The following is a 26,678-nucleotide window of genomic DNA, read 5'->3' as shown; positions in this document are numbered from 1 at the left end:
ATACACCAAAGGTCACAAAATAGTAAGTAGCAGCACAACTCTCCAGCATTACTTCAGTAATAGAGTTAATTTCCATCTTATGTTACTTTAATCGATATTTTGTCTAAAGGGTAGAGAATCACTTTTGTATAGGTTACTTCGTGGGGTGATATTTTGAGGGAAGAGATATGTAAAATGACCCATTTTTGTTGCTGTTGTAGACTGTGAGCTTCTTGGCGGTAGGGGCTGCCTTTTATACTTTTTTTTCTTATTCTCATCATTTAGCACACATAGCAGGTGTTTAATAAATGTGTATTGACTGACTGTTGCTATTATTTGCACTTTAGGGACCATTTGGCAAAAGGCACATTCAAAACCACAAGTTGAGTACAAAAGTAACTTTAATCCCTGTCTCACATATCTCTGACAAGGAGAGAGAATATTTTGAGGGGAAAATTCAGTACACATTGACTGTGGTCTAAAGAGTTACATTATAGACATGATTCTGAAATCTTTATTAATGAGGTTTTCTAGAGTTTCCTGGAGATGTTTTACAGTATAGTGGAAAAGAGTGCCTGGATGACAAGAGGGCCACGTTCATTCTAGTCCCAACTCTGCCTTTGTTTCTTTATTTGTAAAATGAAAGGGTAGAAATTTATGATCTCCTAAGGTCTTAACCCTAAAACTATATGTTATTCTTAGTACAGGGCTCCAGAAACAGACCTTCTATCTTATCTAGGAATGGAATATCAAGAGACATCAGCTATGTTAAGCCAACTGGGCCTTACAAGACAAAGAGAATGATTGCATAGCCTCAGAGTTGGAAGAGATATTAATAAATGCTTTTTGACTTGACTTGATGCCTGTTACAGAGAGTTGGAGCAACTTCCCTATGGCTAGTAACATGAGGCAGGATTTGAACCCAGATTTCCTGATTCTAAAGTCATTGCCTTAATCATCAGACAATTCTGCCTCTTAGCAGGGGAAAAGAAAAAAAATTAATCCCTAGATTTACAAATGGGAGATCTTGGGATCATGGGATCATAGATGCAGAACTGAAAAGGATCCCAGAGGCTTACTCCCTCATTTTATAGATGAGCAAACAAAGGTCACAGGAGGTGATGTGACTCACCCAAGGTCACATTAGAGTCAGGATTTGAACCCAAGTGCTTTGACTCCAGATCTAGGACATTTTCTACTGTGTCATACAAGTTTTAGGTCACATTAAAAGAGGTGTTTTAAAATTTAAAGTATTTTCTTTAATGCAACCTTTCATTTGAGCCTCAAAAAATCCCACCCAAAACTTGAGAGGTAGGTAACATGTAATCAATACCCCCATTTTATAGATGAGATAACTGAGAATCAGAGAAGTTGTGTCACATAACTAGTAAGAGTTAGGGGCAAGATTTGAACATAAGTCTTTTTGCATTCTATCCAGTATTCCACACAGCCCTTCAACAATGACTTATCCTTAAGTACTATTTGCTAGAGGAGACAAAACATTTGGAGAAGATACAATTCCTATCCCCAGGAAACTTACAGGCTCTTGGGAGTGGGGGGGGGAAGGGAGAGTCAGTTCTACTGTGGAAAACTTCTGGGTGGTTGGGAAGTCATGATATTATAGCGTGATACCAATCCATGGAGACTCTAAATAAAGACATCAGCTACGTGGTTCTTTTCATTCCCCAGCAACTCTTTCAAAGGGGGTGAGGAGAGGGGTGATGTCTGAAATTTTCTAAGAGAGGAAATAATCAGCTACTTTATTCAATTCCCCTTACCACCACAGGTACAAATTATGAAATATGTCAGAGACAGGAAGCTACTCTATTGTGTCACAATAAAATCAATATATTGCTAGCATTTGCATACCAGAATCATAGAGAACTTCTCTTTGAAAGACTGATAAGAAACAAATGTCTTACCAAGTTTTTTTTTTTTTAAAGGAATGAGGTTAAAAATATACATTCATAAAACAGAAACTTGCAAGGAAGAAAATAGGAGAGGCAGAGAGAAGAGAGACAGAAATAGGGACAGAGAGAGAAAGAAAAAGACAGAGTGACAGAGACAAAGAGAGAAGGTCAGGTAGACAGAGAGGGATAGAAACCATGGGAGAGAGAAAGGGAGAGTTAGAAAGCTAGATGAATGAGTAGAACAACATTCAGAAAATCAAACCTATTGACTTACACTTGTTTCTTATTTTAGAATAAGCATAACGAAGGGCATGTAAATTCTTTACTGGAGGAAAAACACTCACTACATATACAAAAAAAATCAAATAATGTCACCCCCAAATAAAATCCCCAAATAAATGGGTAAACTATATCCCCATTAAAAAACTCTGTACCAAATGGTCACAGAGGGGATTAGTAATAGCACACTTCCTCAATCATCTTCACGTGGTGTCAATTGTCGAGACATACATTTCTACAGGTACCCCTACATTTCTGAGAATGGTTTACTGGATTTCATTTTGTTTAATGCCATGAAGTTGCTCCCTTTCATCTGTACTTTGTTCATGAATCAGAGGGCTAGCTTCCGTGACTACCCAAATCATATGACTTGATATCATCTTAATTCAGTTTGTTTTTCTAGTTGTTATTTTCAGGTTTCTTCCTCTCCCCCCACTTGCTGCATGGAGCCCACAGAAGACAGCTATAGTCACCAACCAGATCTTAATAAGAGAAAATGTTTTACACTTCCTACTTAAGGTCTCATTCTATTGTCTGTAAGTGATATTCGCTTCTAAATTGTCGGGCCATCCCTGGAGTCCGATGCTCAAGCTAATTTCTCTTTTTCAAAACTTAAATCTTAAAATGCAAGAACCACACCTCTACTTACAATGAGAGGACTGAGAAAATAGGTTTCAAGTACCAAATTTACTGTAACAGAGGTTGAGTATATTTAAGACTTCACAAGGGTCACAATTCTGCCCCCTGAAAAAGTGTTAATGGATACAACTGATTTATTTGCATGTGTTTGTACAACATCAATGTAATCCTCTCCTAAATTAAGCTCAAGTTAAGTGAATGATTATGTGTAACCCAGTGTTATTTAGAAAATGTTGATAGTACCCAGTTTCACCTTTCCCACTTAGAAGATATTTTCAGAGGCAAAATAAGATTTGATTTAAATTTGAAACAAAAAAAAGCTGGTTTGTGCCATGTCGTCAAACCCATCAGTTTCCTGTATTTAAAAGGCCAGGGCTACATTGAGAGCTACAAATTTGAGTATATTATATTGCTAATATTTTCCTTTGGCATCTGCACACAGGTTATGGCAGCCTGGTTATCTTAAGTGGGATGACCTGGGGCATTTCTGTTGCCTTGATGAAAATGGAGATGCTGATTTTGTCTCGATTTCTCAGTTAATCTTACCAAAAAGCTTTGTTGGACCTTGTTTTCAAAAATGAGAAAGTTACTTGCTGATAAGGCTACTCCCTGGGAAAGAACTCTTGCGGAGACTGGGAACATTCAGTTCCTCAAGTTCTTGGAATGGCCCAATGTGTTCCTCTACGGTTTCTCCTTAAATTTTAAAACCATCCAGATGAAGCCCCATCATAGAATTTTGACATAGATTAACTCAACAAATTGGAACATACCAGCTATCATGAATACCAAGATGAGAAGTAAAAAAAAATCCAAACCAAAAACAGGCATTACTTGTGTTCCAAACCCACAAAAGGAAATGACAGCAGGGTCCCAATTTCCATAGAAGGGTAGTTTGTGAAGGTCAGATTGGGAGCTTTGAACCAGATCAACATTCCTTCCTCCTGCCCCTCACCAAATGTCCAAGAGCTACACAGGGGAAGGGATATATATGGCTGCACCTGCAATCAAATTGGCCTTCAAGATGGGCCAGTGGGTCACAATAGACCAGTTAGGGATCTTCCACTCTATAAGAATAAGATGTTAAAGCAAAATTAAGAAAAATACGTATATTTAAAGTTTCATTTTTTTTGTGGCCAAATCTGCAGTAAAATTAATTCAAGCAATAAATTGATTTCACGAGCCCTTTGAAACCAGCTCATTGGACCACAGGAACCCAAAATGAACATGGTAATAGAAATCCCCTAAGGCTTTTGCTTCTGGTTAGAGTGACAACATAATATATAATTATAGTGCTAATCCAGCTCTGCATGGCTCTCCATCCATTTGCACCCAAACTCTGAGGTATTAAAGGAGGTATCCTTACTTTACTGGCTCCCACGATTCCCGTTCAAAGCCCCTGTGAATTGATTGTGCAATTGAAGACTCCATCAGATCGACATATCTAACCACAAGTGGGGCAAACAGGTCCTGCAGGTGTTTGTGAAATTTTCCATTGCATAAGTTATCTAGAACAGACAAGTAAAAGTGGAATGAGAACCCGCCTTCATGCTAGCCACCTACAGACTGTGAGCAGAGGCATTGTCTCATACAATAAACATGCTGCCGATAGGGAAGCCAAAAAGAAAAGGGAAAAAAAAACACACACACAAAACAAAACATAAGAACGGCCTTGGAACTCATCCTTAAATCTGTTTGGAAGGAAGACTGAATTTTTAAAAAATCTTACCCATTTGTGTAGCCCTTTCAAAAAGAAAAACAGTCATGTTCCTTTAAAAAAACAACAACAAAATCCCACACCATTTCTTATGTCTTCCCTGCATATCTCTTCTCCCCCCACCACATTCCCAAAGAGAAGGAACATCCTGTACGGCTCCATCTCTCCCCCCCTCCCCACTAATTTAATATGGGCTTTCGCTGGAAGTTCCTCTTCCTTTAGAAGATAGATATGTTTTGATGAAAAACACCAAATGTAAAAACCGTAAAATTAGTTACCTTGCTTAGGGAAAAAACATATGCCCTCACACATATACATACAACTCCCCACATCTTCTTTTCATGCTTTGCTTTAGCTTTGCATACCACTGGGTAGAGTCACCTTCTAATTGAATGCTAAGGAAGGGGAATGGACACCTGCAGATGATAGAATCATTTGAAACTGGAAGGAACTTTCCTTGGTCATCTGTCCTCATTTTATAGGTGAGGAAACAGAGATCCAAGGAGGTTAAGTGACTTGCCCAAGGTCTCACTAGAAAGTATCAGAGGCAGAATTTGAACCCAGATCCCCAGACTCTCGAGTCAATGTGCTTTCTACTCTGTCAGAGTATGCCCACAGGCATTTGCACAAAGCCTGATGTTAGCAACAATAGGCTATCATAATCCATCTACTACTGCTCCCTTCTTATCTATTTAGGAAAGCAGAATTATAGAAAATAATACCTACAATCACTACGGAGGAAGTCATTGAGCAGTTGAAAAAGTGGGAAGCTGTCCCATGAATCCGGGGGCTGCACCTCCAAGGCGGCATCCATGTCCACTGCAAATAATGCCAGGAACGTCTCAGCATGCTCCACCATCAAGTCTGACCACCAAGCAAAGGCCTTGAAGTTAGGCAGAGGAACAGCAGGTAGAGAAATCGTTAGTCTCTATCTTTCCCTGAGGCCCCCCAAATGCAAGCCTTTAGCTGTTCAGGTCTAAGTGGGCATCCAAAGGGGTCGCTAGTTTTATTGTAAAGAGAACAGCTTTCTTTTAAAATACAATTGGATATCCAGAGCAGAGCACAAAGGCAACACCTGTCTTTATTTCAGGAATGTCCTGGAGGGTCAAGACGACTAGGGCAGGCAGGGGTTGTGGTGGACGGGATGGTAGACAAAACTTCTGTTCAATTTACAATAATGCTACAAATTCTGAGTCATGCTACTGACCAGTGTGCTTGGCTAGTTCTTGTTCGTGAGTATCGAAATTCGGGAGTTTCTTCACTGTGTTTATGGGTTTTCTGCTAATTTGAAATTTCAAAATAATTAAGCTTCTAGGATGTCTAGAGTTTGTCTACAATCTCACACAAACTAATTTACTCACATTTCTCCACTGATAGGAACTATTTCTGTTATTTCACATAGGGTAAACACCAAGCCATGTAAATCCACTGTTGTCAATATTTACACTCAATTTTGTGTCTTTAATATGCCTTTAAGTAGTCAGGGTGGGGGTGGGAAGGGAGTGTCTTCAATTTCCTATCTGTTGCATAGAAACAATGGGCTGAAGTTGAGAAACATAGAGAGATTACGACTTACTTTTCTTAAGGGTGTGGGGGTTGGGGATTGGAAACACATGTACATTGAAAACCAAAAAATATCAGTGAAGTAACTCATTTTCATGCACGTGGATTCTCAGAAATCATTGTGCAGGGTCTCTGGGAGTGACATTCTCATCAGCCATGGTCAGATGTGAATGTACTTCGAAGGCATGCATGCATGTTTAGTAATCACTTCTGCCAAGGGAGCATGCAGCATGAGTGGTGATGTCCGTGGGACCTCGTGGGCTCACTTGGAAGTGATAGAGCAGAAGAAAAAAAATAACCCACCATCTTGCCTCCCCCCTCCCTCTGCCCCCAGTGGTTGAAAGTATTTACATCGAAACACTTTTGAGCATTCACCCGAAAAGAAGATGGGAAGGAGACTGGAAACATGAAAGATGATTATGGAAAAGAATTCCATAAATGAAACGGGCTGTTCAGTGGCCAAGCTCTTCTTAGACCTATTGGTTATTGGGAATGTTCTAACAGCCACTAAGAGACAGATTGTCTGCCTTTCTTCTTTCATGAAATTCCATTTTACTTACTTCTCCTTTATCAACATGGGGCTGGTTTGCAAATTAAATGAAAAAAATCAAGTCATGGACCATTCTACAAGGTCTGCTTGACTGGAGATATATAACTATAGTTTCAATTTAACACACAGTAAAACCTCATTGGTTCAGAATAATTATGGGCATGGGGAAGGGGAATGAAGGAGACCAGTCCCATACTCATAAGTTCAAGTTAGAAGATATTTTAAAAGAACAGAATTTTAATCACACTGATATAATTCTGAGTCATGTAAGTTGGCACTAACAAGTAAAATGAGTGAAGAAAAGTGGACAAATACAACTCTTATTAAATCAATATTATATGCCATAACCACATGGATTTTACTTTTACTGTATTCTTAGCACTTAGGACAGTGCTGGTACAAAGGGGCAGGGGTCTGGCCTATGTTTTCATTGGTATAGGGAATTCGCCAGAGTGAAAACCCTCTTCTACCCATGCAGGCTGACCTCCCTCCTCTGATACTTACAGTCTTAGTGAGCTGACTTGAACATTGAGATGCTAAGTGACCTGCCCAGGGACACCTAGCCAGTGTGTGTTACAGGTATGACGAACTCTGGTCTTCCTTGTTCCAAGGCTGACTCTCTACCTAACACACCATGCTGCCTCTTACCATACAAAGTAGTTTCTAATCATTGCTTGATGATTAATTGACTCATTGATTAGATATCATTTAACTTACAATAATGGGCAGTTAGGTGATATAGTGGGAGAGTGATGGGCCTGGAGGCAGGAAGACATGAATTTAAATCTGGCCTCAACACTGACTAGCTGTGTGGCCATGGGCAAGTCATTTAACTATGTTTGCCTCAGTTTCCTAGTGTGTAAAATGAGCTGGAGAAAGAAATGGCAAACCATTCCAGTATCTTTGCCAAGAACATCCCAAATGGGGCCATGAAGAGTCAGACATATCCGAAATGACTGAACAACACAACTTTCAATAATGGGTTACCAGGTCCACAAAGACATTGGCAAAAACACTTCCCCTTTGTTTATACATTGGTTTAAGAACATCGACTAAAATCCTTTTACTCTCTAGTGTGGTCTTAACAATTGACAGAAGAAGGAATTATTTCAAATTCTTGCCTCAGTAGGAACATTGTAGGAATTGGAATTACCCTAAATTCTAAATCAGAGGGGGTCTGAATGAATGAGGTTTTACTGGATACTTGTGCAGAGAGACGAGAGCCCCAAGGCTCACCGCTTCCTCTTTGGATACCTGGTTATAATCAGCATGGATAAAAACCCTCCATTTTCCCCTTTGATGCTTTATTATCCCCTTTCAGAAAGACACAATCTAAATGCCAAGTTTAGAAGTGGGAAACCTGTGGCCTCAAGGCCACATGTGGCCCTCTAGGTCCTCAAGTGCAACACTTTGGCCAAATCCAAAATCAAATGGCTGCACTTGAGAGCCTAGAGGGCCACATGTGGCCTTGAGGTCACAGGTTCCCCACCCTTCAGCCCAGGTCTGATGACTTTCCAACTGCACCCTACCCCATGTTAGACTGCATATCCATGGCCCCCTTAAAAAGCAAAAGTCCCTTTCAAAGATTGAAGTATGGTATTTTCTAGGATTTTTGGTCAGTCTCTTGGTTAGCTTTATGATACAATGTGATATAAATCAAAAGAAGGTTTCACCTCAGTACAACTTTCTAACAATAAAGGCTGCCCTAAAATGAAACAAGGGACTGCCTTGGGAGGTTCTGAGTTTGCCCATCACCAAAGATCTCCAAGAAGAGGTAAGATGGGTAAGATGAACACTTGTTAGTGGATTGCCCCTCAGGTGTGCAGGTATAAAGGTAGGTTAAATGAACTCTGAGGTTCTTTATAATTCTGAGATTATGTGAGTCTATAGAAAAAAACAATTAAAGACACCAAGACACCCACAAGATGTCATTTGTTTTAGGGGACAAGAAAGGAAAACCTTTTGAATAGAATGTTTCTCCACTCAAATGAAAAGGCAAACAACACTTAGTATAATGTCTGGCATATAGGAAGCAGTGTGCAAATGCTTATCACTCTTCCCTTCCCTTTGCTTAAACCTGCTCTGGTCTCGCCTATATCTCCCTTTTACGTTATGAATTCAAGGGCCAGGGGTGACATCTAAGATTGCATTCAGTAAAAGGCTCAGCACATAGTTGACAATTAATTCATTATTGAAGAAATAGTTCCAGAGTGATGATACTCTTACCAACATGTCTTTTCTTAAGCTTATTTCCTAATGTACCAGCTTGCTTGGAATACTGTGAAATTTTTAGGTAGCAAATCCAACAACCAATCCAATCTATAAAAGCTCTCAGGATCAACATAAATAATATTGTGTGTGTTATGTTGTGTTTTGTGTATGTGTTTGTATGCACATGTATGTTAGAGAGACAGAAGGAGAGAGAGATAGAAAGTCAGAGAGAGAGACAGAGAGAAACAGAGAGAGAGACAGAGACAGAGACAGAGAGGCAGACGGGGGGGGAATAGGGAACTCTTTAACCACAAATGACTTATTTGGGGAGGACGACCCAAAGAAATACAAACTCCAGTTCCATCCTAGTGAATACAGAGGGTGCATGATTCATTCCTCCAACAGCCTGGCTTTTCACTTTATGGTGGAATTATAAGCTCATTGATTTCAGAACCTGTTTCATGCCTGTCTCTGTAACCGTGGTGCCTAGGACAGTGGCTGTGGCTTTTAATAAATTCATGCTTGCTGTGGAAAAGTTGGTTACTCTGCTCGTATAAGAGAATGCAGTTCTTGTATGTGTTCTAACTCATTGTTGGTTAGAACTACTCTGAAATAGAGCAATGCTTCTTCAAATCATCTTCCAAGCTGTTAATATGCCATTTTACCTCCCAACTGCTTACCTGTGTGCTTTTAAAAATATTTTCAAAGAAAAGGAGGCGTGTTTTATAGGCACAATCACCCCAAAATGAAGTATTGTATATCTTACACACATGTTCACATGTATATATGTACCCTTGTATGCCTAAATACATATATACATATACATACGTATACATAGAGAGAGAGAGAGATTGGGCAAAAAGAAAAGCAACAATACAGGACAGTTTATTATTTTTTAAAATAACATTTCTCCCTGTTGAGGTTCTGAGAGCAGAATCCAATGAGGAGGCCGAGACAACATATGGGACAAAAAGCTTATGCTACTGTGGAGATAGATTACAGTGCTGGGCATTCTTGGCTGCTCTGAATTTTTTCTGGGGCATTGAGATTGGAATTTAAAATGGTTTGAGAGGTCATTTGATGGGAGAGACATTGAATCTATGCTGCATTTTTATAGGTCTGGCATCACCTTACAATGCTGAAATCGCCATGTTCCAGTTTACTAATTTTGGGGAGAATTTGCTGCTCACATAATGGAATCACACTTTCCCAGAGAATAATCATAGTGAGGAAGGTCCAAAGAAAATAGATTCTCAGTTAATCTTACTGGGCATCATAGTTCCATTGGTAACAATCCCATGCAAATCTTACCTTCTCCATACCAACTTGTACCCTGGTTGGAAGCGATTTGTTCCCCACTCTGAAATCCTCTATCACTTGTCACCTGTGCTGCCTTTCATGTGCAAAGTTATATGTTTATGTGTGGCATTATGGGTAGGATGCTAATTGTGGAGTTAGGGGTCCCTGTGTTCAAATCCTGCCTCAGGACTGATGGCACAGAGCACAGAGGGGACATGAATTCAAATCCAACCTCAGACACTAAGGAGCTCTGCGATCCCGGGCCACCCAGTTAACTGCTCTCTGCCTCAGTTTCCTCATCTGTAAAATGGGGATAATAAAAGGACCTACTTCTTAGGGTTGTTGCAAAGATCAAATGAGATAATAATTTTAAAGCACTTAGCACAGTGCCTGGTATATAGCAGGTACGCTATCAATGTTAGTGCTATTATTATCAGTACTGTTAATAGTAATATTCCCTTGAAATAGTAATACTATTCCCATAATAATAGTTATTATTAATAATAATACTATTCCCTTGAAATAGTAATACTATCCCCATAACAATAGCAATAGTAATGATAATAAATATTACTATTACTTGGCCTCTATGTCAAAGAGAGAGCACATCTCCATTTGTGGCAGAAACTCTCACACTAACAAACCATCTGTTCTTTGTGTATTTCTTTAACTAGATTATAAGCTTCTTGAAGGCAAGAACTTGCCCTCCTATAGGACCAGGCTAGCATGGTTCTGAGCAGAGAGCCAGGGGCTCGATGAATAAAACTGAATGAAGTTATGTAGGTTTACAATTTGGCTAGGATATTTTTTGCTTAAGTGTGAGTACTATTAAGTGTCTTTTTATATAAGTGAACTCAGTTTCTGGATCTCCAAAGTACACCCTGGTCATCATTAGTCCTGAGTACAAATCTTAGAGTTCTGAAAAAATCTGTGAATTTACTTTTGTTCTCTCATGGAATCATCTATGAGAGTGATTTTTTAATATGTAAAAGCAAGATGTTTTTTTGACAATTCTTGTTAAGGTAGTTCTGGACAATGGTTAGGGGCCTGAAAAATTATGTTCAAAAATCACGCTTTTCCCAGAAGGTTCAGCTTTTTTCTGGTATCTCTTTGGATACCAGTTTGTGAAATGTCACTGCATATTTTTTCCCTCATACCAGAGGTGGACTTTTAAAATAACTCAATTAGAACTCAATGTGGCTCATGGTTTCCCTTAATATTCACGAACCATCACAATGAAATACTGAAAATAATGGTATCTCATGAGGGTTGGCATGGTGGAGAAAGCTTTCTGTTTCCTCAAACTAAGGAAGAACTGGGAAAACCTCCTACATTCTCGTGAAGAATACTCTTGCTGACACTTGAATCCATAGCATGGCCAACATGGAAAGATCTTTACTCATGTTCAGAAAAAAAGAAACAACCACAAAAAAACTTCATTGAAAGTCACCTTGGGTAGGCCTTGCCTGAGGAGCAAGGCAAGGGTTCAAAAAACCAAAACAAAACCCAACAACAATCCTGTGGATTTTATTCACTTTTCTGGTATATTCCTTATGGCTGTGCAAAGATCGACATTCCTTTGGAATCATCTTCCTAATCATAAGGAAATATAAAGGCTTTCCACCTGGATTTGGGAGAAAATATTTGCTTTTGGCCACTCTCTCTATATATAAATACCGTATATATGATTCACATAAAGACAATATTATAAGAAGATTAGTACCATTCTAACTAGCTACTGGTTACTAAATTCACTACTCATCTGGCATAATAAAGGTGAGTGCAGACCAACACAGGTAAATACGACAGGCTAAGTAAGGAAAGAGTCCAGGCAGGTAGGGTTGTGTTGGGATGTAACTGCAGTCCTTTATCAATTTACTGATTGCTTCATGCATGGACCAGATCGCCACCCCACATTTACGCTTCTGTGGAGGGGAACCAATTCCCAAAGCAGTCCATATGAAGGTGCTGTTACATTCCTTTGGGGGAGGGGGCAGAGTTCCAAAGCAAGGAGTGCCCAGGTAAAATCCCATTGGAAAACACTGCGTTAAGAGGGCATGCACGAAGTATGACAGTAGGTGACTTGTTTCATTCAGTTTGAGTCACATACCTCTTTCCCCTGCCAGGATCATCCAAGAATGAATGAACAGTAGAAAAATAGGGAGGAAATTTAAATATGCAATCAGGCATTAGTTGGGACTGGTGGATTTAGGGTATGTCAGAGATTAGTGAATTGTACTGTCAATGTTCATTAGACGGTGGAGTTATCTTTTTAGGTGACTGTGAAATTGCTTTTACTGAGTGCCTTTAATGCAACCCATCTAAATGTGAAGAGAAAGAGAGAGAAAGTGCGTCATTCAAGAAAAGGATGCCAAAGAGAGCATTGTTCAATCTGAGTTTTAAAATGAGTTGGGACATATAGCAGTTGGGACAGAATGGATTTAATGACAAAGCTAGACCTATGCAGTTAGTTCCTGACAGGTTTAGGATTTTGTTAGAGCTGGCATTCTGTGGCATTGAAAATACCAAAAAAGTGGTCTTTTGGATATGATGACAAGCTTTACTGATTGAGGTGTGTGTTGGAAAACCTACATGATGAACAACACAGAATAAGATCCATCTTGTCACAGCATTAGCAACCCGAGGTAAACTAGAAAAACAAATAAAGAGTCTACTGTACGGTAGCAAAGCTCAGTGACAAATTAGAAAACACTGCCTAGTATTCACACAACAAACGACTAACACAAACATCACCACCAGCAACAAAAAGGAGCAATACACACCCCAGGACCAACTCTACCTTGGGAGAATGGAATGAATTTGGGAGTCATTGCCTCTGGGCTAGACTTACCTTGTTCTGCCAAGGGCTACAAATGTCAGAAAATGGTGTCCAAATGGACACACCACAGCCCACTCTTGAAGATGAATTACCTTCTTAAACCTTCTGGGTCAAAGTCTCTTTGTCTTTTAACCATGTTCGAGAAAGCTCGACTGTGTAAAGGAATATGGCGACACTTCCATTCCAACACTTGGCATGTGGGGAAAAAGTGTTCTAAACCACAGGGAGACTTGTTTCTAGGGGATGCCAATGGCCACCGCGCAGTGGTGCTACTCACCTCTGCGTGATGTTCTTCATTTTGCTGGAGGACTTCAATGACTAATTCCGCCAGGCGTATTGTGTCTTCTAGTTTTTTGGCAGGAGTGATTAAGCGGCCTACATTTTCTGCAGTACAAGAATTGGAGTTAAAATTCATTGCAAATGTTGAGTGAGTGTTGTAGCCATTAGAACTAGTGGGTAAGAGATCCCAGAATAATTTAACAGCTTAAAAAAAATCCCATGCAAATGTTAAATGCTACATCCTTAGTAGTGAGCAAACCATGAAGCCACTTTAAAAAATTATTATAAGATTGTGACACAACAGTGCTCCAGCTCGGCATCTGCCCATTGGATTTTCAGAAATATGCTGTTGCCTATTTCCAATTGAGTGATAGTGACATTTTGTACCCACAAGAGCATTCTCTAAAGACAGCATCCTTGGGCGGCCATGGTATGCCACCAAACTTCTGCCTATGCTAAGACTACCTAGAAACCCAACTTACAGAACATTTGGGCCACGTCTTCACTGTCCAGAGCTTCTGAGTCCTTTGGTAAACATCGTCTTCTTGGGTAACATTTGTATTAAAGTTTCATTGGAGTAATTTTTAAAAAATAGACCAAATTGGAAGATGTGGCTGTTTCAAGCAGGGCAGGAGCAGCACTGGAAAAAATGTTAATTCTTTTTGGATAGAAAAATCTCTGGGTGTGACTGTCCCATTGTTAACACTGTCCCAGTGTTAACATCAGTGATTGCTCAATTCACTAGGGTCCTAGAGAGAACATTGTCTTTGTTTACCTTTCTCTCATGGCAGGCTGATTGGATTGGAGTCCTTCTGAAGGGAGGCTAAGTCAGAGCAGTTCAATAGGGTTCTTGCAGTAAAAAAAAAAAAAAGCTGTGCATGTGTGGGGTTAACCATACTTTCAGGAACTCTAGTAGGACACATGGTTTCTCATGGCCATAGCTACTACAATCCTTCCTAGTGAACAGGGGGGATAAATAAACCCTCCTTAATATGCTCACTTAACTCATTTTAGGGGGAAAGTATCTCTTTTAAGAAATTATTGGGGAAGTGTTGTAACTAAATGTTGGTTGATGTCTTTGCTTATGCCAGAATTCATTACTCTTTTGCTATTAAAGATGAAAAAGGCTATAAACACAAAAAGAATATTCATAAGATCATAGATTTACAGCTTGAAGGGCCCCAGAGGTCATCTCATACAATCCCTTCATTAAGTGGCTTGGCCAAAGTCACACAGCTAATAGGTTGTGCTATGTTCTGAAAGAGACCAGTGCTTGCCTGCTACTATTTTTTGTCAGATATTGCTAGGTTAACCTGAAAAATTTAAATCCCAGGATTGTGTGTGTGTGTGTGTGTGTGTGTGTGTGTGTGTTCGTGCATGCTGAGATACCCTTATAAGAGGAGGTTTGAATTGAGTCCATCTGGATTCTCAATAGAATCCTAAAAAAAGCCTTCCATCATATCCTCCTCCTCCTCGCCCTGTTAATATCTTGGGTGGTTAGGGGAGCAGAGTTAATTAGCATTTAGCTTAATTCCTCAGGAAATAGAGCTATTTGCTTCAGTACTATTGTTTTTTTTTTTTTTTTGTGAAGGGAGGATAAGTATATTTTGGCCTTACTAGGGTTCTTTTCTGGGGGTGGGGAATGGGTTGCTTTGTGGACTTTTCATGAATAGGGATTGTTTCATTTTTTATATTTGTGTTGCTAGCACCCAGCACAGTTTGAGCACGTAGTAGGAGTTTATGAATTAATAAAAACTTGTTAGCACAGTGTATAGAGTGCTGCAACGGGAGTCAGGAAGGCCTGAGTTCAAGTCTACCCTCAGATACTTACTAGCTGTATGACCGTGGGTGAGTTTCTTGACCTCTGTTTGCCACAGTTTCCTCAACTGTAAAATGGGGATAATAACAGTACCTACCTCCCAGAGTGGTTGTGAGGATCAAATGAAGTATTATCAGCAAAAAAAAGTGTTTGGCACATAGTAGGTACTATATAAATGCTTATTCACCTTTCTTCCCTTCCTTTACCCCTTTATTAATTGCTTTTGTTCTTTCTGTGGTTTGGTAGCCATTATCAAATTGATATTGATTTCATGGGATACTTTCTCTCTTGACTAAATTATATCATAAGAGATTGTAAATACTTTAAATAAACTCATTAGCGCCCTTTGTGCATGATCAAAGCTGATTTATATATGACATTGTCTCCTTTAGAATGTAAATTCCTTGAGGACAGGGACTATTTTTGTTTTTCCTTTATGCCAAGCACTTAGCACAGGGTCTGGCATGTACTAAGTGCTTAATAAATGCTTCTTCATTGATCGAACCACATATGGATAGAGGGAAGGAATTCTCTGCTGGACCAAGAAGGATATTAACTCTATCCCTCCAGCAGTAGTTGAGATTACACGGATGAAACCTAAATTCAGATTATTTTTAGTGCATTGTAGACCTTTGTCTTCTTATTGTCTGACTTGGGGAAAGCAAGACCCCACAACATGGTCCTTTGAAGTCCTATGAAAAGAAAGTGATTTTGGCTGTGCCTTCTGGATACCTGACTGGCTGGCCAATGAAAAAGGACTTGCTGTCTGAAAATGAGGGAGACCCGAAATGCCTTGGGTTTGTGATGATTGCCCATTACAGAAACAAGAACTCTAGGGTCACATGGAAAGATGGTCTATGCTAAGACTCAATGTCAGTGATGTTTATGTTACACCCAGATAGAAAGAAATGGAGTTGGCAGTTGGAGAACAGGCTCCCAGTGGTGGAGGGTGACACATAATGACTAATTAGTCAAATAAAATATTGTATACTTGAGGTTACTTACCTGTGGGTTGTTTTACAAGTGAGCAAAGACAATTTTACCTGCTGTCTTTAAGGTCTTATAAAACATACTGTTTACAAATGTCTGGGTAATACGTGTAGGAGGAGGTATTTTCATGTTGACAAGTTACTTTACAAAGTGAATTTATTTTTGTCAGTAGCTAACATTAATATTTCCAAAGGATTTGAAAATTCCCCATCCTATGCACATTACCTATTACATACACACCTACACACACACGCACACACACACACATACACGTTGCCTAGTAAACACACCATCCTGTACATTAATACATATCTCCTGGGGAGCCCCACTTAGTGCATCTTTAAAATCTCTCATTATCAAACAGTTGAGATTTCTGAACTTTGGGGAGCATTCACCAACCATAGTATGATTTGAATTGATGTGACTTGTTACTTACCCTTCCAGGTCGACCACTTTCACACATAGTTGCTTTGAAAGACTTTTTGCATTTGGAGAAATTTAAGATGCTTTAAGCAGGTCCACTAAAATATATATATTAATGCTCAGGAATTTTTGATCAACCACTAGCTATCTATCTATCTTGATAGATATGCACATGTATGTATATATGCACCAAACCTTTTCATGGTTGCTTGCAAGTATACACATATATGTGTTTGTTGTGTTATTATATATATAATATATGTACACATATATTATATATATATACAGCCAGTATGTTTAATAAAACCCCTTTCAATTCTTAATTTTAACAGGCAGCTATCCAAGTTAATCACTTAATAATCCTCGGTCTACAAAGCCCAATCTGCTAATTAACCCATGTAACCAAACATTTATTTTTTTGGTGTTTGATAGAGAATGAATGCCCAATTAATAGAAAACGGATTCATGGAACTTCTTAGGAAAGATATCTGTTGCCTGCCATTTTCGTAGGTCATCTGTTGGCTAAATGATAGATGTTGATACTGAGAATGCTTCTCTAAGATGCTGTCTTTAGGGAAGGTGCAGGGGTAGAGGATCTTGCTAACTAGCAAAGGCTAACGAACACACACTTATGTCTAGAACTAATTTTTTTTGTTTGTTGGTTGGTTTTGCGTGTTGAAAGCCATCTCTGCTATGCTGCAATATGTCTGTAGTCCTCATGTCACGGCAGCAGCTGGAGCACTGGAGTCTGAACAAATACAGTATACTTAGAATGACATTTCATACAACAGAATTGAAGCTCATACGTATAAAAATCATCATGCAAAATGTTATGCAACAACAATGTTATTTTGTGCTGACATTGAGATTGGAAAATGTTGCATATGTCAGACATTGCTAGACAAAAAAATGTGGACATTTGGAAAGAAGTGCTATCCTTCGAGTCTCTCAAAAGCCTACTACGTTCCAATGGAGAGATGAACAGTCTCGGCTTTGGAATGACCACCTGCTATGTATCGAGAGCAAACCAAATTTTAAGGAAAAAAACATGGACAGGAAAGCCAACTAAACTAGAAAACAGCAGAATGAAGAAAAGGGAAAGCATTACTGTACTTGGTGTTTGCCTACGTATGCCCTTGAGTCTCTGAGTTAGCGTGTTAGTCTGCCTTTGCAAGGATGGAGGAGGCCCTCGTGGTGGTGGGTGAGCTGTTCAGGTAGATGAGGGGAGACAGTAAAAGTAAAGAGACAAAGTGACTTTAACAAATGACAAGGTGACCAACTCGGAACAAACCAACAAACAGAACCATAAATGGAGGTACAAATGGAGAGCTGCTATTGTCCCAGGATATGTCAATGGTCCCTGTGGGTCCATTAGACAGGCAACAGTACCACTTGACAGCTTCTACAGCCCTGGCTCTCCCTGGTCACACAAAAGATGACAATTTCCTGTTTTTAATGGAGCCAATGATGACATGGATGTTATTAACTGGCTGAAAGGATGAGGATGTCATTAGCTGGTTGAAAATTCATTTTGAGAGTAATAGTACCAGTGTTACAAAGATTGTGTCTTCCATTCTGATAACAGGAAATATTTCTTAAGTAGTCAATGATCAGAAGCCCTGGTTTCTTGACCCAGCTCCCACCACTTACTGGCTTTGTGATTGTGGACAAGTCAATGAATCTCTTTTGGAGCCTCAGTTTTCCCATCTGCAAGATGGGGATGATAATGTTTACTCTGCCTAATTCTTGGGGTTGATGTAGGGTTTGAAGGAGATGACATTTGGGAAAGCATTGAACAAACTATTTATGAAACAAACATATTATGAATCATTAGCTATTATTATTAGTTTCCTTGCCCTCTCTGAAGAGGGGGAATGCAAGACTAATTGCTTTGTAGAGATTACAAAAAAGAGGAACTGCCTACATTAGTTCAAGGTAGCTGGAAAATATTCTTGCTCCCTTTGTGGAATTTAAGCCTGTAAAAATCTGTCACTTGAAAAAAAAATGTGTGGATTCTGATTGTTTTCAGCTCATTTAATTATTTTCAATTTGGAATTCTCATGGCTTTTATATTGTGGGTTGAATCATATATAAAAACTTGCCAGCTCTATCAAATATGTTACTTGCTATTCCAAATGTTAGAATACTGCAATTCGAACTTGACCCATCTGTCATATAGTTTACAATATCAGCCCAGCAGAAAATTCTATAACAATAGCCCTCTCTTCAATATAAATACCAATATCCAGCAATATCTGATTCTATCAATTCTCCCCCTTAATGAGAGTTTCTAGAGCCTTACTCCCTGGTAATATTTCTAGTTTTTAGCAATCTGCATGGTGAGGGGGCCACTTTGTTGCCAAGAAGATTTCTTGGTTTGCTTGAATTTTCAATGGGGAGGAGGAAAAAAACCCGGATTTGGCTGCAGGTTATAGGCAATCGATTTTGGGTGTTTTGAATTCTAGGGGTGTTAATAAAGGGATCGAGATAGTGGGATGAGCACAATATTCTGCTAAGCCATCTGCTTCAAAACGCAAGTTTAAGGGATCCTTTTCAGCGCTGGACTCCTTGAGCACGGCAGTGTTGGATGGAGAGTTAAAAAAAATGGAAATGCTTCTGGCTTTGCTACACTTTGGAATGTGTCACAGGCAGGCCCCTCTTTAGGCAATGGACGTGTTATCTGAAAAGTTGAGTACAAAGTTAAGTTAAAAAAAAAGATCTACTTATATGTTCAATGCACTAGAAGGAATTACTATTTAAAGAAAGTCCACTATCAATCCCTTTGTAAAGCAATTTTTTTGGGGGCAGATTTCAATGTTTTCCTTTTTTTTTCTCCCTCAGAGAGAGACTCTGTCTTCTTCTGTACATCTTGACTCAGTTGTCCCCTGTTATGGTTTACTCAGGATGAACCATTCTACATTTGACATCTCATGAAAGCTCCTTGTCTGGCCTCACAGTGCCAATGGGTCCTATTTCCCCCCAGTTGATTGGTAATTCACAAAATAACAAAACAAGACCCTTGGCCATCCCATTATTCAAGAAATGATGGACAATATTTAAAGGTCTTGAGGCATTAGGGAGAGCTCTAGAAAGGGATTTCTTTCTCTTATCTGTCTGCCCTCTATTCCAGTGGGAAGATTTGCCACCATGAGAAAAAGGAAAAAAAAACCCAAAGTCTAAAAATCCAACCCAGTCCATCATACCTGGAAGTTTCCCACTGAATTTACTCAATTACCATAGCTTGTGTTTACACAATGAAATCACTTTGGCTCCAGAAAAGAGAGTGAAATGTGACCGATACAAACAAAGAGAGGCTTTTTTGGAATGCTCAAATCAGCCAAAAAAGAAAGGAGGACGAGACATTCCAATTAGCTCTCAGATAACCTGGCCAGCTATGGTTCTGCTGCCAGCCACAGAAATAGCCATGAATGGATGGAGCTGACAAGTTGCATCAAGACCCAGCTTCCCAATATGTTCCTGAGGACACCAGTGTGTGGGCCTTGTCACTATTTAAAAACACTAGCTCATACAACTTTATTTACAGTATCCTGAGGTGGGATAAAAGCAGAGAAAGAAGCTTGACACCAAAGAGGCAACTGAGAAATGTCTCTGAGAGCATCTTGTTTCTTCAGGGCTGCATGTACATGGGTAAGTGAATCAGAGATTATCAAGATCTTCAAAGGCCAGCTAGTCCCCATGGAGGACTGAACAATGGTCCCAGTGATTAGGACAATGGAAAACTTCAATTTCCTTCCTCAAATCTCTTTTTTTTTCTTGAGCCCAGAAGAGTATAGCATTAGAATATACTGTTTTGCATATAGTATTTGATCAATAAATGATACTGAATAAATGACTGAATTCTCCATAATCCCCTTTACCTGTAGACACCATATAATTCATTTTAACAACAGATAAATATTTTATTGGTGTTTTTTCCCCATCATCGCTACCTTTCAATAACCCACTTCCATTCCTAAAATAGAACCCTTCTTTGTAACAAAGAAATTTAATTAAGCAAGCCAAGCCAACATGCTGGCACATCAGAGAGTGTAGATGCCAAATAATTTTATAGTGCTTTTATGAAAACACATTAGTCCTTCAGGAGAACGGTCACCAAACAAATCACAGTCCATATCGCACACCTTAATGTCTTCAGATGCTTAGAAAAGATCATAAGCTAAGGCACATGTGTTTTCAAAATCTCTTAAGCTCTGAGGTGCTAGATCAGTTCCATGAGAGACTTCAAATGGCCTATGATCTAGACCTTATCTAGCTATTCATGGAGAACAGGATCCTTCCTTCTGACAGGGGAAGCTTGAGAGATCTTTTCAAATATGAGCAGAGTCAACTAGAGGAGAAGGGCTGAAATCATCCTCTCAATTCTAACAGTTCACGGATTTGTTCCTCTTTCTCTGTCAGCTTCTACACAGCACCAGCACATGGGAAGACAGGTGAAAACTTCAGACACGTGACAGTTATTCTAAGTCAATTATGTGACAAAGAATACCCAAATTTCAGAGTAAGAATTCTAAGACCCTTCTGAGTATGAGGTCCCAACTTTCTAACTTTCAACTTTCTATGTATGTATGTCTATGTATGTATGTATGTATCTGTCTGTCTGTCTGACTATCATCTAACCATCATCCCTCCTTTCATTCACACACCCTCTCTCTTTCTGTTTCTCTCCCTTACATGATAGCAGTGGAACCATTTTACTTTGGATTGAGCAAAATATCTCCCATGAATCCAACAACATTCTTCCCTTTCCCTCATTCTATATCCAATTAGTTGTCAGTATATCTCTTCTCTTCACTCATAAGCATGTGTCCAAACTTCAGTCATTTCCTCTACCCTAGACTATATTGCAACATTCTCTCACTTGGTTTTTTTGCTGCCACTCTTTCCTCTCTCCAATCTATTCTTCAAACAATTGCCACGTTGATATTCCTAAAACACAGATCTGACCATGTCAACTCCCTACTAAAAATATCAATGGCTCCCTATTACCTTTAGGAGAAAATACAAAAACCATAGTCTGGCATTTTAGACTCTCTAATATATAGGTGTCATTTCTCAAAGAAGAATTAAGCATCACTATCCCTTTCTAATGACTTATTATATTCATACCCCCAAGAAAAAATACATCAGTTCTTCATATGGCACAAAGTTTGGAAGGATAGTTAACACACTGATGGTAAGATCACCAAAAGAATCTTGAAGGATAGAACGTTGGGCTAAATTGAATAAGATAAAATTCAATAAGTATAAATCCAAAGTCTTGTATTTGAATATAAAACCCAACTTCATAAGTATGATATGGGGAGTCAAAATTAGATAGCAGTTCTGAAAAAAGATATTGGGGCTTTAGTGGACTGAAGTGTGACATGACAATAAGAAAAGCTAGTGAGTCTTTTGGCTGCATGACATGAGGCACAGCTTCTTGAAATAGAGAGACAATGGTCTTACTGTACACTGCTTTTGTCAGTCATACTCTCTTCAGTCTGAGGTGCCACACTTTAAGAAGGGAAACTCATGAGCTGAGGAGTGGTCAAAAGAGGCCAAAAGAGGCCAAGAAGGATGGTAAAGGGCACTGAGTTCATGTCATAGGAGGATTAGTTGAAGGAACTGGATGTACTTAGATTGGAGAAGACCCAAGGTGGTGAGCTTCAAATATTTGAAGGTAGCTGTCCAGGAGAGACCAAGGCTTGGTCTATTTGGTCCTAAAGGACAGAACCAGAAGGAGTCACTGGAAGTTATAAAGAGATAAAGTTGGGCTGCATGTCTAGAAAACTTTCTAACAATGAGAACTATCCCAAAGTGGAATGGGCAACTTCAAGAGCTGGTGGGATCCTCCCCTCCCCCCCCCCGCCCCCTCCATCCTTGGAGATCTTTAGGCAGAAGCTAGACTTTAAGCAGTGATTTGAATGTTTTACTTGGAATTCCTTTCAAGCACAGGTTGGAGTAGATTTACACTGAGGTCTTTTCTAACTCTCAAATTCTGTGAAAAAAAAAAAAAAGAATCCTTACTCATAACAAAGAAGTTCACTAGAATGAAATAGGTTACCACAAGGGCTAATCTGATAGTATATGCCTCAGTCTATACCTAGTTCTACCATTCCTCTGTTGAGAATCCTCTGAATTCACAAATGATCATTGTATTGGTAAGTTTGGAAATCCTTTCATTTGTTTTCATCTGTGTTTTTATTGTCATCCTGTGTCACTTATGGTTCCAATCTTGTTTTATATTGTCCTCCTTCACCTATTCTTTGTCCCAGCCAAACTAACCTTCTAATTGTTCCTCATATACAATATTCCATCTCCTGCCTCCATGCATGGGCATAGTTGGACCCTCATATTTGTAATGCCCTCCTTCATTTAAGCCTCTCAGAATCTCTGCTTCCTTTAAAACAGCTCAGGTGCTATCTCCTATACGTCTACTGGTCTCCATCCTAGCTTCTTCTGGCTACCCTTCTCTCCATTCCCTTTTTTCTCTCCACTTCCCGACCCTTAATCTTTCTTGTTTAAAAAAATGGTTTTAGACTAGATTACTGAATATATCGATAAGAGACTTCTCTCTTTGAAGATCAGCACCTTTGCTGAAACTTTATAAGTTGTAATTAATTTCAAAAAAAAATTTCTTCAGCACAACTGTCTGCCAAGCACTCTGCTAGACTGAGAAAATGAATACAAGGAAGGAAGCCTGCTTTTGGGGAGATTATACTCTAATGTCTTGTCTTGGGGTGTTGCCGAGAGCATCAAGAGTTTCCAGAACTTGACCAGAGTCCTATGACTAGTATGTGACAGAAGCAGAGCTGGAGCCCAGGGCTTTATGACTCTGAGGGCACACACTGATGCATGAAAATACTTTAAGTAACTTTATTTTATGTGTACTTATCTGTGTATGTGTTATATTCTCCTGGTAGAATATATATCTCTTGAGGGCAGAGATTGATTTCCTTTTTATCTGTATCTACAGTGGTCAGGAGAGCATTTTGCATGTTATAGGTACATAATAAATTTTATTTAGTTGAATAGAATTTTTAGATGAATTTTTATCTTCTTAGTCACAACAATATCTACAAAACATTGGGAAATACAGGTGTGAGACATAGTATTTATTCATTCTATTGAGTTGGCTTATTTGCTGTAGTCTTTGGTGTTTATATGGGGTTAGAGATCACTTGAAATAACTGAGGGTCTGTGACCCGGTGGTTGATTGGAGAATCAGAAGACCTGGGTTTGACTTAGAGCTTGGCCACCTAGCTGGGTAGGCTTCTCAAAGCCTTCTTCATTCATAAAATAGGTTTGTTCTGGAGATGTCTGGTATTCCATAGGTCTTGCCTTCCCAAGTCAACCATAAACTCCTGTGGGGTGAGACTGAGGTTTCTTGCTGCCCTCTGTACATGATGTTCCTTTTCCCACCTTCATGCCTTTGCCTAGGCTGTTTCTATGTGTGGAATGCTTCCTTTCATCATTTACACTCCTACTCCATACTTGGGGGATTCCTGACTTCTTCCAAAGACTAGTTCAATTATTACCTTCTACACGAAGCTTTCTCTGATTTTCCTGATCTTCCTTCCCCAGTTAGTTCATTCTCTGTCTCTGTCTCTGTCTCGGACTCTGTCTCTTCAATTACTGTGATCAAATGAGATAATTGTAAAGTGCTTAGCATAGTAACTGGTACATCATAGGTTTTTAATAAATTCTGTTCCCTTCCCCTAATTAGTATTGTGACGATTCTATATTTCCCTGTGTACATATCATTTCCTTCACTAGAATGTCCACTCCTTGAGAACAGGCACTATTTCCTTTGTGTCTTCTTCTCCCCAGTTCCCAGCACAGTTTCTACAACAACATAGAGTGCTCAATAAATGCCATGGGAATGGAAATCATGAACTCCATGTCAGATAGCTTAATGCTTACTGAACCACAATTGCTTGTTAACTCAAACAACTTTTATTTTTTTGCCTTTTGGAGGGCAATTGGGGTTAAGTAACTTTCCCAAGGTTACACAGCTAGTTGTGTGTGTGTGTGGGGGGTGTGGGTGTTAAGTGTCTGAGGCCAGAACCGAACTCGGGTCCTCCTGACTTCAGGGTCGGCACTTTACTCACTGCCCCACCCTTGTTTGTTTCTTACTATAAAGATCCTTGTGATTTCATGTATGTGACTGAGAGTGCTAAGGTTTTATGTGATTAAAGATATGGCTATTACCCACTCCTTCCTTAGGCTTATAGATTTAAAGATCATCTAGTCAACCCCCTCATTTGACAGATAAGGAAACTGACCTGAGGAAGTAACTTGTTCAGGGTTGCCCAGTTACTAAGTGTCAGCATTGTGATTTGAACCCAGGTTTTTTGATTCTAAATTCATTGTACCCTGAAGCTAATGGGCTATTTCTAACAGATTAATAATAGACTATGTGTCCCTGGAAAGCTTGTTTCCTTTGTAAAGTGACCTGGCCTCATAGCCTTTGATGCTTATTACCTTAGGAAAATCCCATCACTTCCCTGGGTCTGAATTTCCAAATTTGGAGGAAAAGGAAGAGGTCAGTTTAGATGACCTCTGAAGTCCCTTCTAAATAGGGCTGTGGTGGAGCCAGTTCTAATCAGATTATCAAATTTTCAATGTCAGCAATTGTTACAAATCAGGACTTGCTTTATTGTTTTTCTTCTCATTTTGTAGACTTAACAAAAGTTTTAATAAAGCAGATTAAATTTAAAAGTCATTGTGCATAAATCTTCCACACCCACACCCCCTGCATTTACTAACACATTCCTGCTTCTTTCTAAAGCTGGGCTTTGTATACATGTTTTTTTTTTTTAATATTTTTGATAATTGTATTTTAATATAATTGGTTTCCTTTGTAATCATATGTATTTTTTTTGGTATATTTAAAAACATTATTCTAAGAAGGGGGAGTAGATCTTGTAGATTTTTCCATTCTGCCAAAGGGGTCCATGATGCAAAAAAAGTTTAAGAACACCTGAGCTCGAACCACAATCTGATGCTTCTACCATGTTTCCCTGATAATAAGACCTATCCCGAAAATAAGCCCTCCCCTTACTGTGTAAGATTCCTCTAAAATAAGCCCTCCCCCGAAAATAAGCCCTATTGAGATTGCTACTGTAGTGAAGGTGATCCCCTGTGCTACACGCTACATTACGGTACCCTCTGTATGCACCGTCCCCCCCCCCCGGAAACACACGCCGCGCTCCGAGCTGCATCCAATCAGAGCTGCAGCAGTGAGCGCATCATCCTGTTCTTCCCCAGTGATTTGCTTATTGAATAAAGGTACATTTTTTTGTTCACATTTACCTGTTTATTAAAATTGCTGTCAATGTTCATTAAAATAAGCCCTCCCCTGAAAATAAGCCCTCTGGTGTTTTTCTGTCCAAAAAAATTAATAAGACAGTGTCTTATTATTGGGGAAACATGGTATGGTCTATACTCTTAAAAGCCAGTTTGATAGGACAAAAGATTCATTTCTCTTGCCATCATCTAACAGGAAAAATGTATCCTTCAGTATAATGTAAACTCATTGAGAACATGGACTGTTGTAATATTTTTCTTTATAAATTCAGTTCTTAATATAGTGCCTTGTAGAGGTTTAAAAATGCTTATTGACTTGGATTGGGGAGGAACTTTTTTCTACTGGCTAGATGCTGTTGTAAAGAAGTGGTTCCCACATCTTGTTGACCTATATCACAAAAGAAGTTCATCACTGAGGAAGGTCTCAAAGCAACAGATGAGCACTCAGCTTGGAGTATTTTTTTTTTGGAGGGGGAAAGGCAGGGCAATTGGGGTTAAGTGACTTGCCCAAGGTCACACAGCTAGTAAGTGTTTTTGTCTGAGATCAGATTTTGACTTAGGTCCTGCTGACTCCAGGACTGGTGCTCTATTCACTGTGCCACCTAGCCAGCCCAGCTTGGAATACTCTTTCAATAAGAGTATACAAACAGAAAAGACAGTCCAAACTTTCTATTTGTCATTCTTGCTTGTCTACCTGTAGTTTCCCATTAAAAAATGTTTCTTAGCAGAGTTGATAAATGAATAGGGATTGAATTGTGAAAAAGACAGAATGAAAAGTGGAGATCTAAGACTCCTCATTTCTTTCTATACTTGATTCTTACATCTGGCATTTTACTAGAACTTGGCTCAGCAGGAAGATTGTCACAAGGTTACAA

The 26,678-nt window shown here is 39.2% G+C and overlaps 1 protein-coding gene across 4 annotated transcripts in view; it reads right to left on the bottom strand.

The window, feature by feature from the left end:
- The window catches only part of CADPS (calcium dependent secretion activator), a 567,121-nt gene that overhangs the window by 109,685 nt on the left and 430,758 nt on the right, over positions 1 to 26,678 (bottom strand). For 3 of the 4 annotated variants that reach the window (XM_069084192.1, XM_069084194.1, XM_069084193.1), the window contains 3 exons: positions 13,261 to 13,367; positions 5,248 to 5,404; positions 4,171 to 4,312 (listed from right to left, as the gene is read on the bottom strand). In XM_069084192.1, coding sequence (XP_068940293.1) covers positions 4,171 to 4,312; positions 5,248 to 5,404; positions 13,261 to 13,367 — 406 coding nt within the window. Of the gene's footprint in view, positions 1 to 4,170; positions 4,313 to 5,247; positions 5,405 to 6,644; positions 6,666 to 12,254; positions 12,264 to 13,260; positions 13,368 to 26,678 lie in introns of all 4 variants that reach the window. The other variant, XM_069084197.1, reaches the window with a different exon arrangement.

This window comes from Petaurus breviceps, unplaced genomic scaffold (genome assembly GCF_028583685.1).
Source record: "Petaurus breviceps papuanus isolate PSGF00001 unplaced genomic scaffold, PetGlider_PUasm1.0 174, whole genome shotgun sequence".
NCBI classification, from domain to species: Eukaryota; Metazoa; Chordata; class Mammalia; order Diprotodontia; family Petauridae; genus Petaurus; species Petaurus breviceps.
This window is presented reverse-complemented; position numbering and strand designations above follow the sequence as displayed.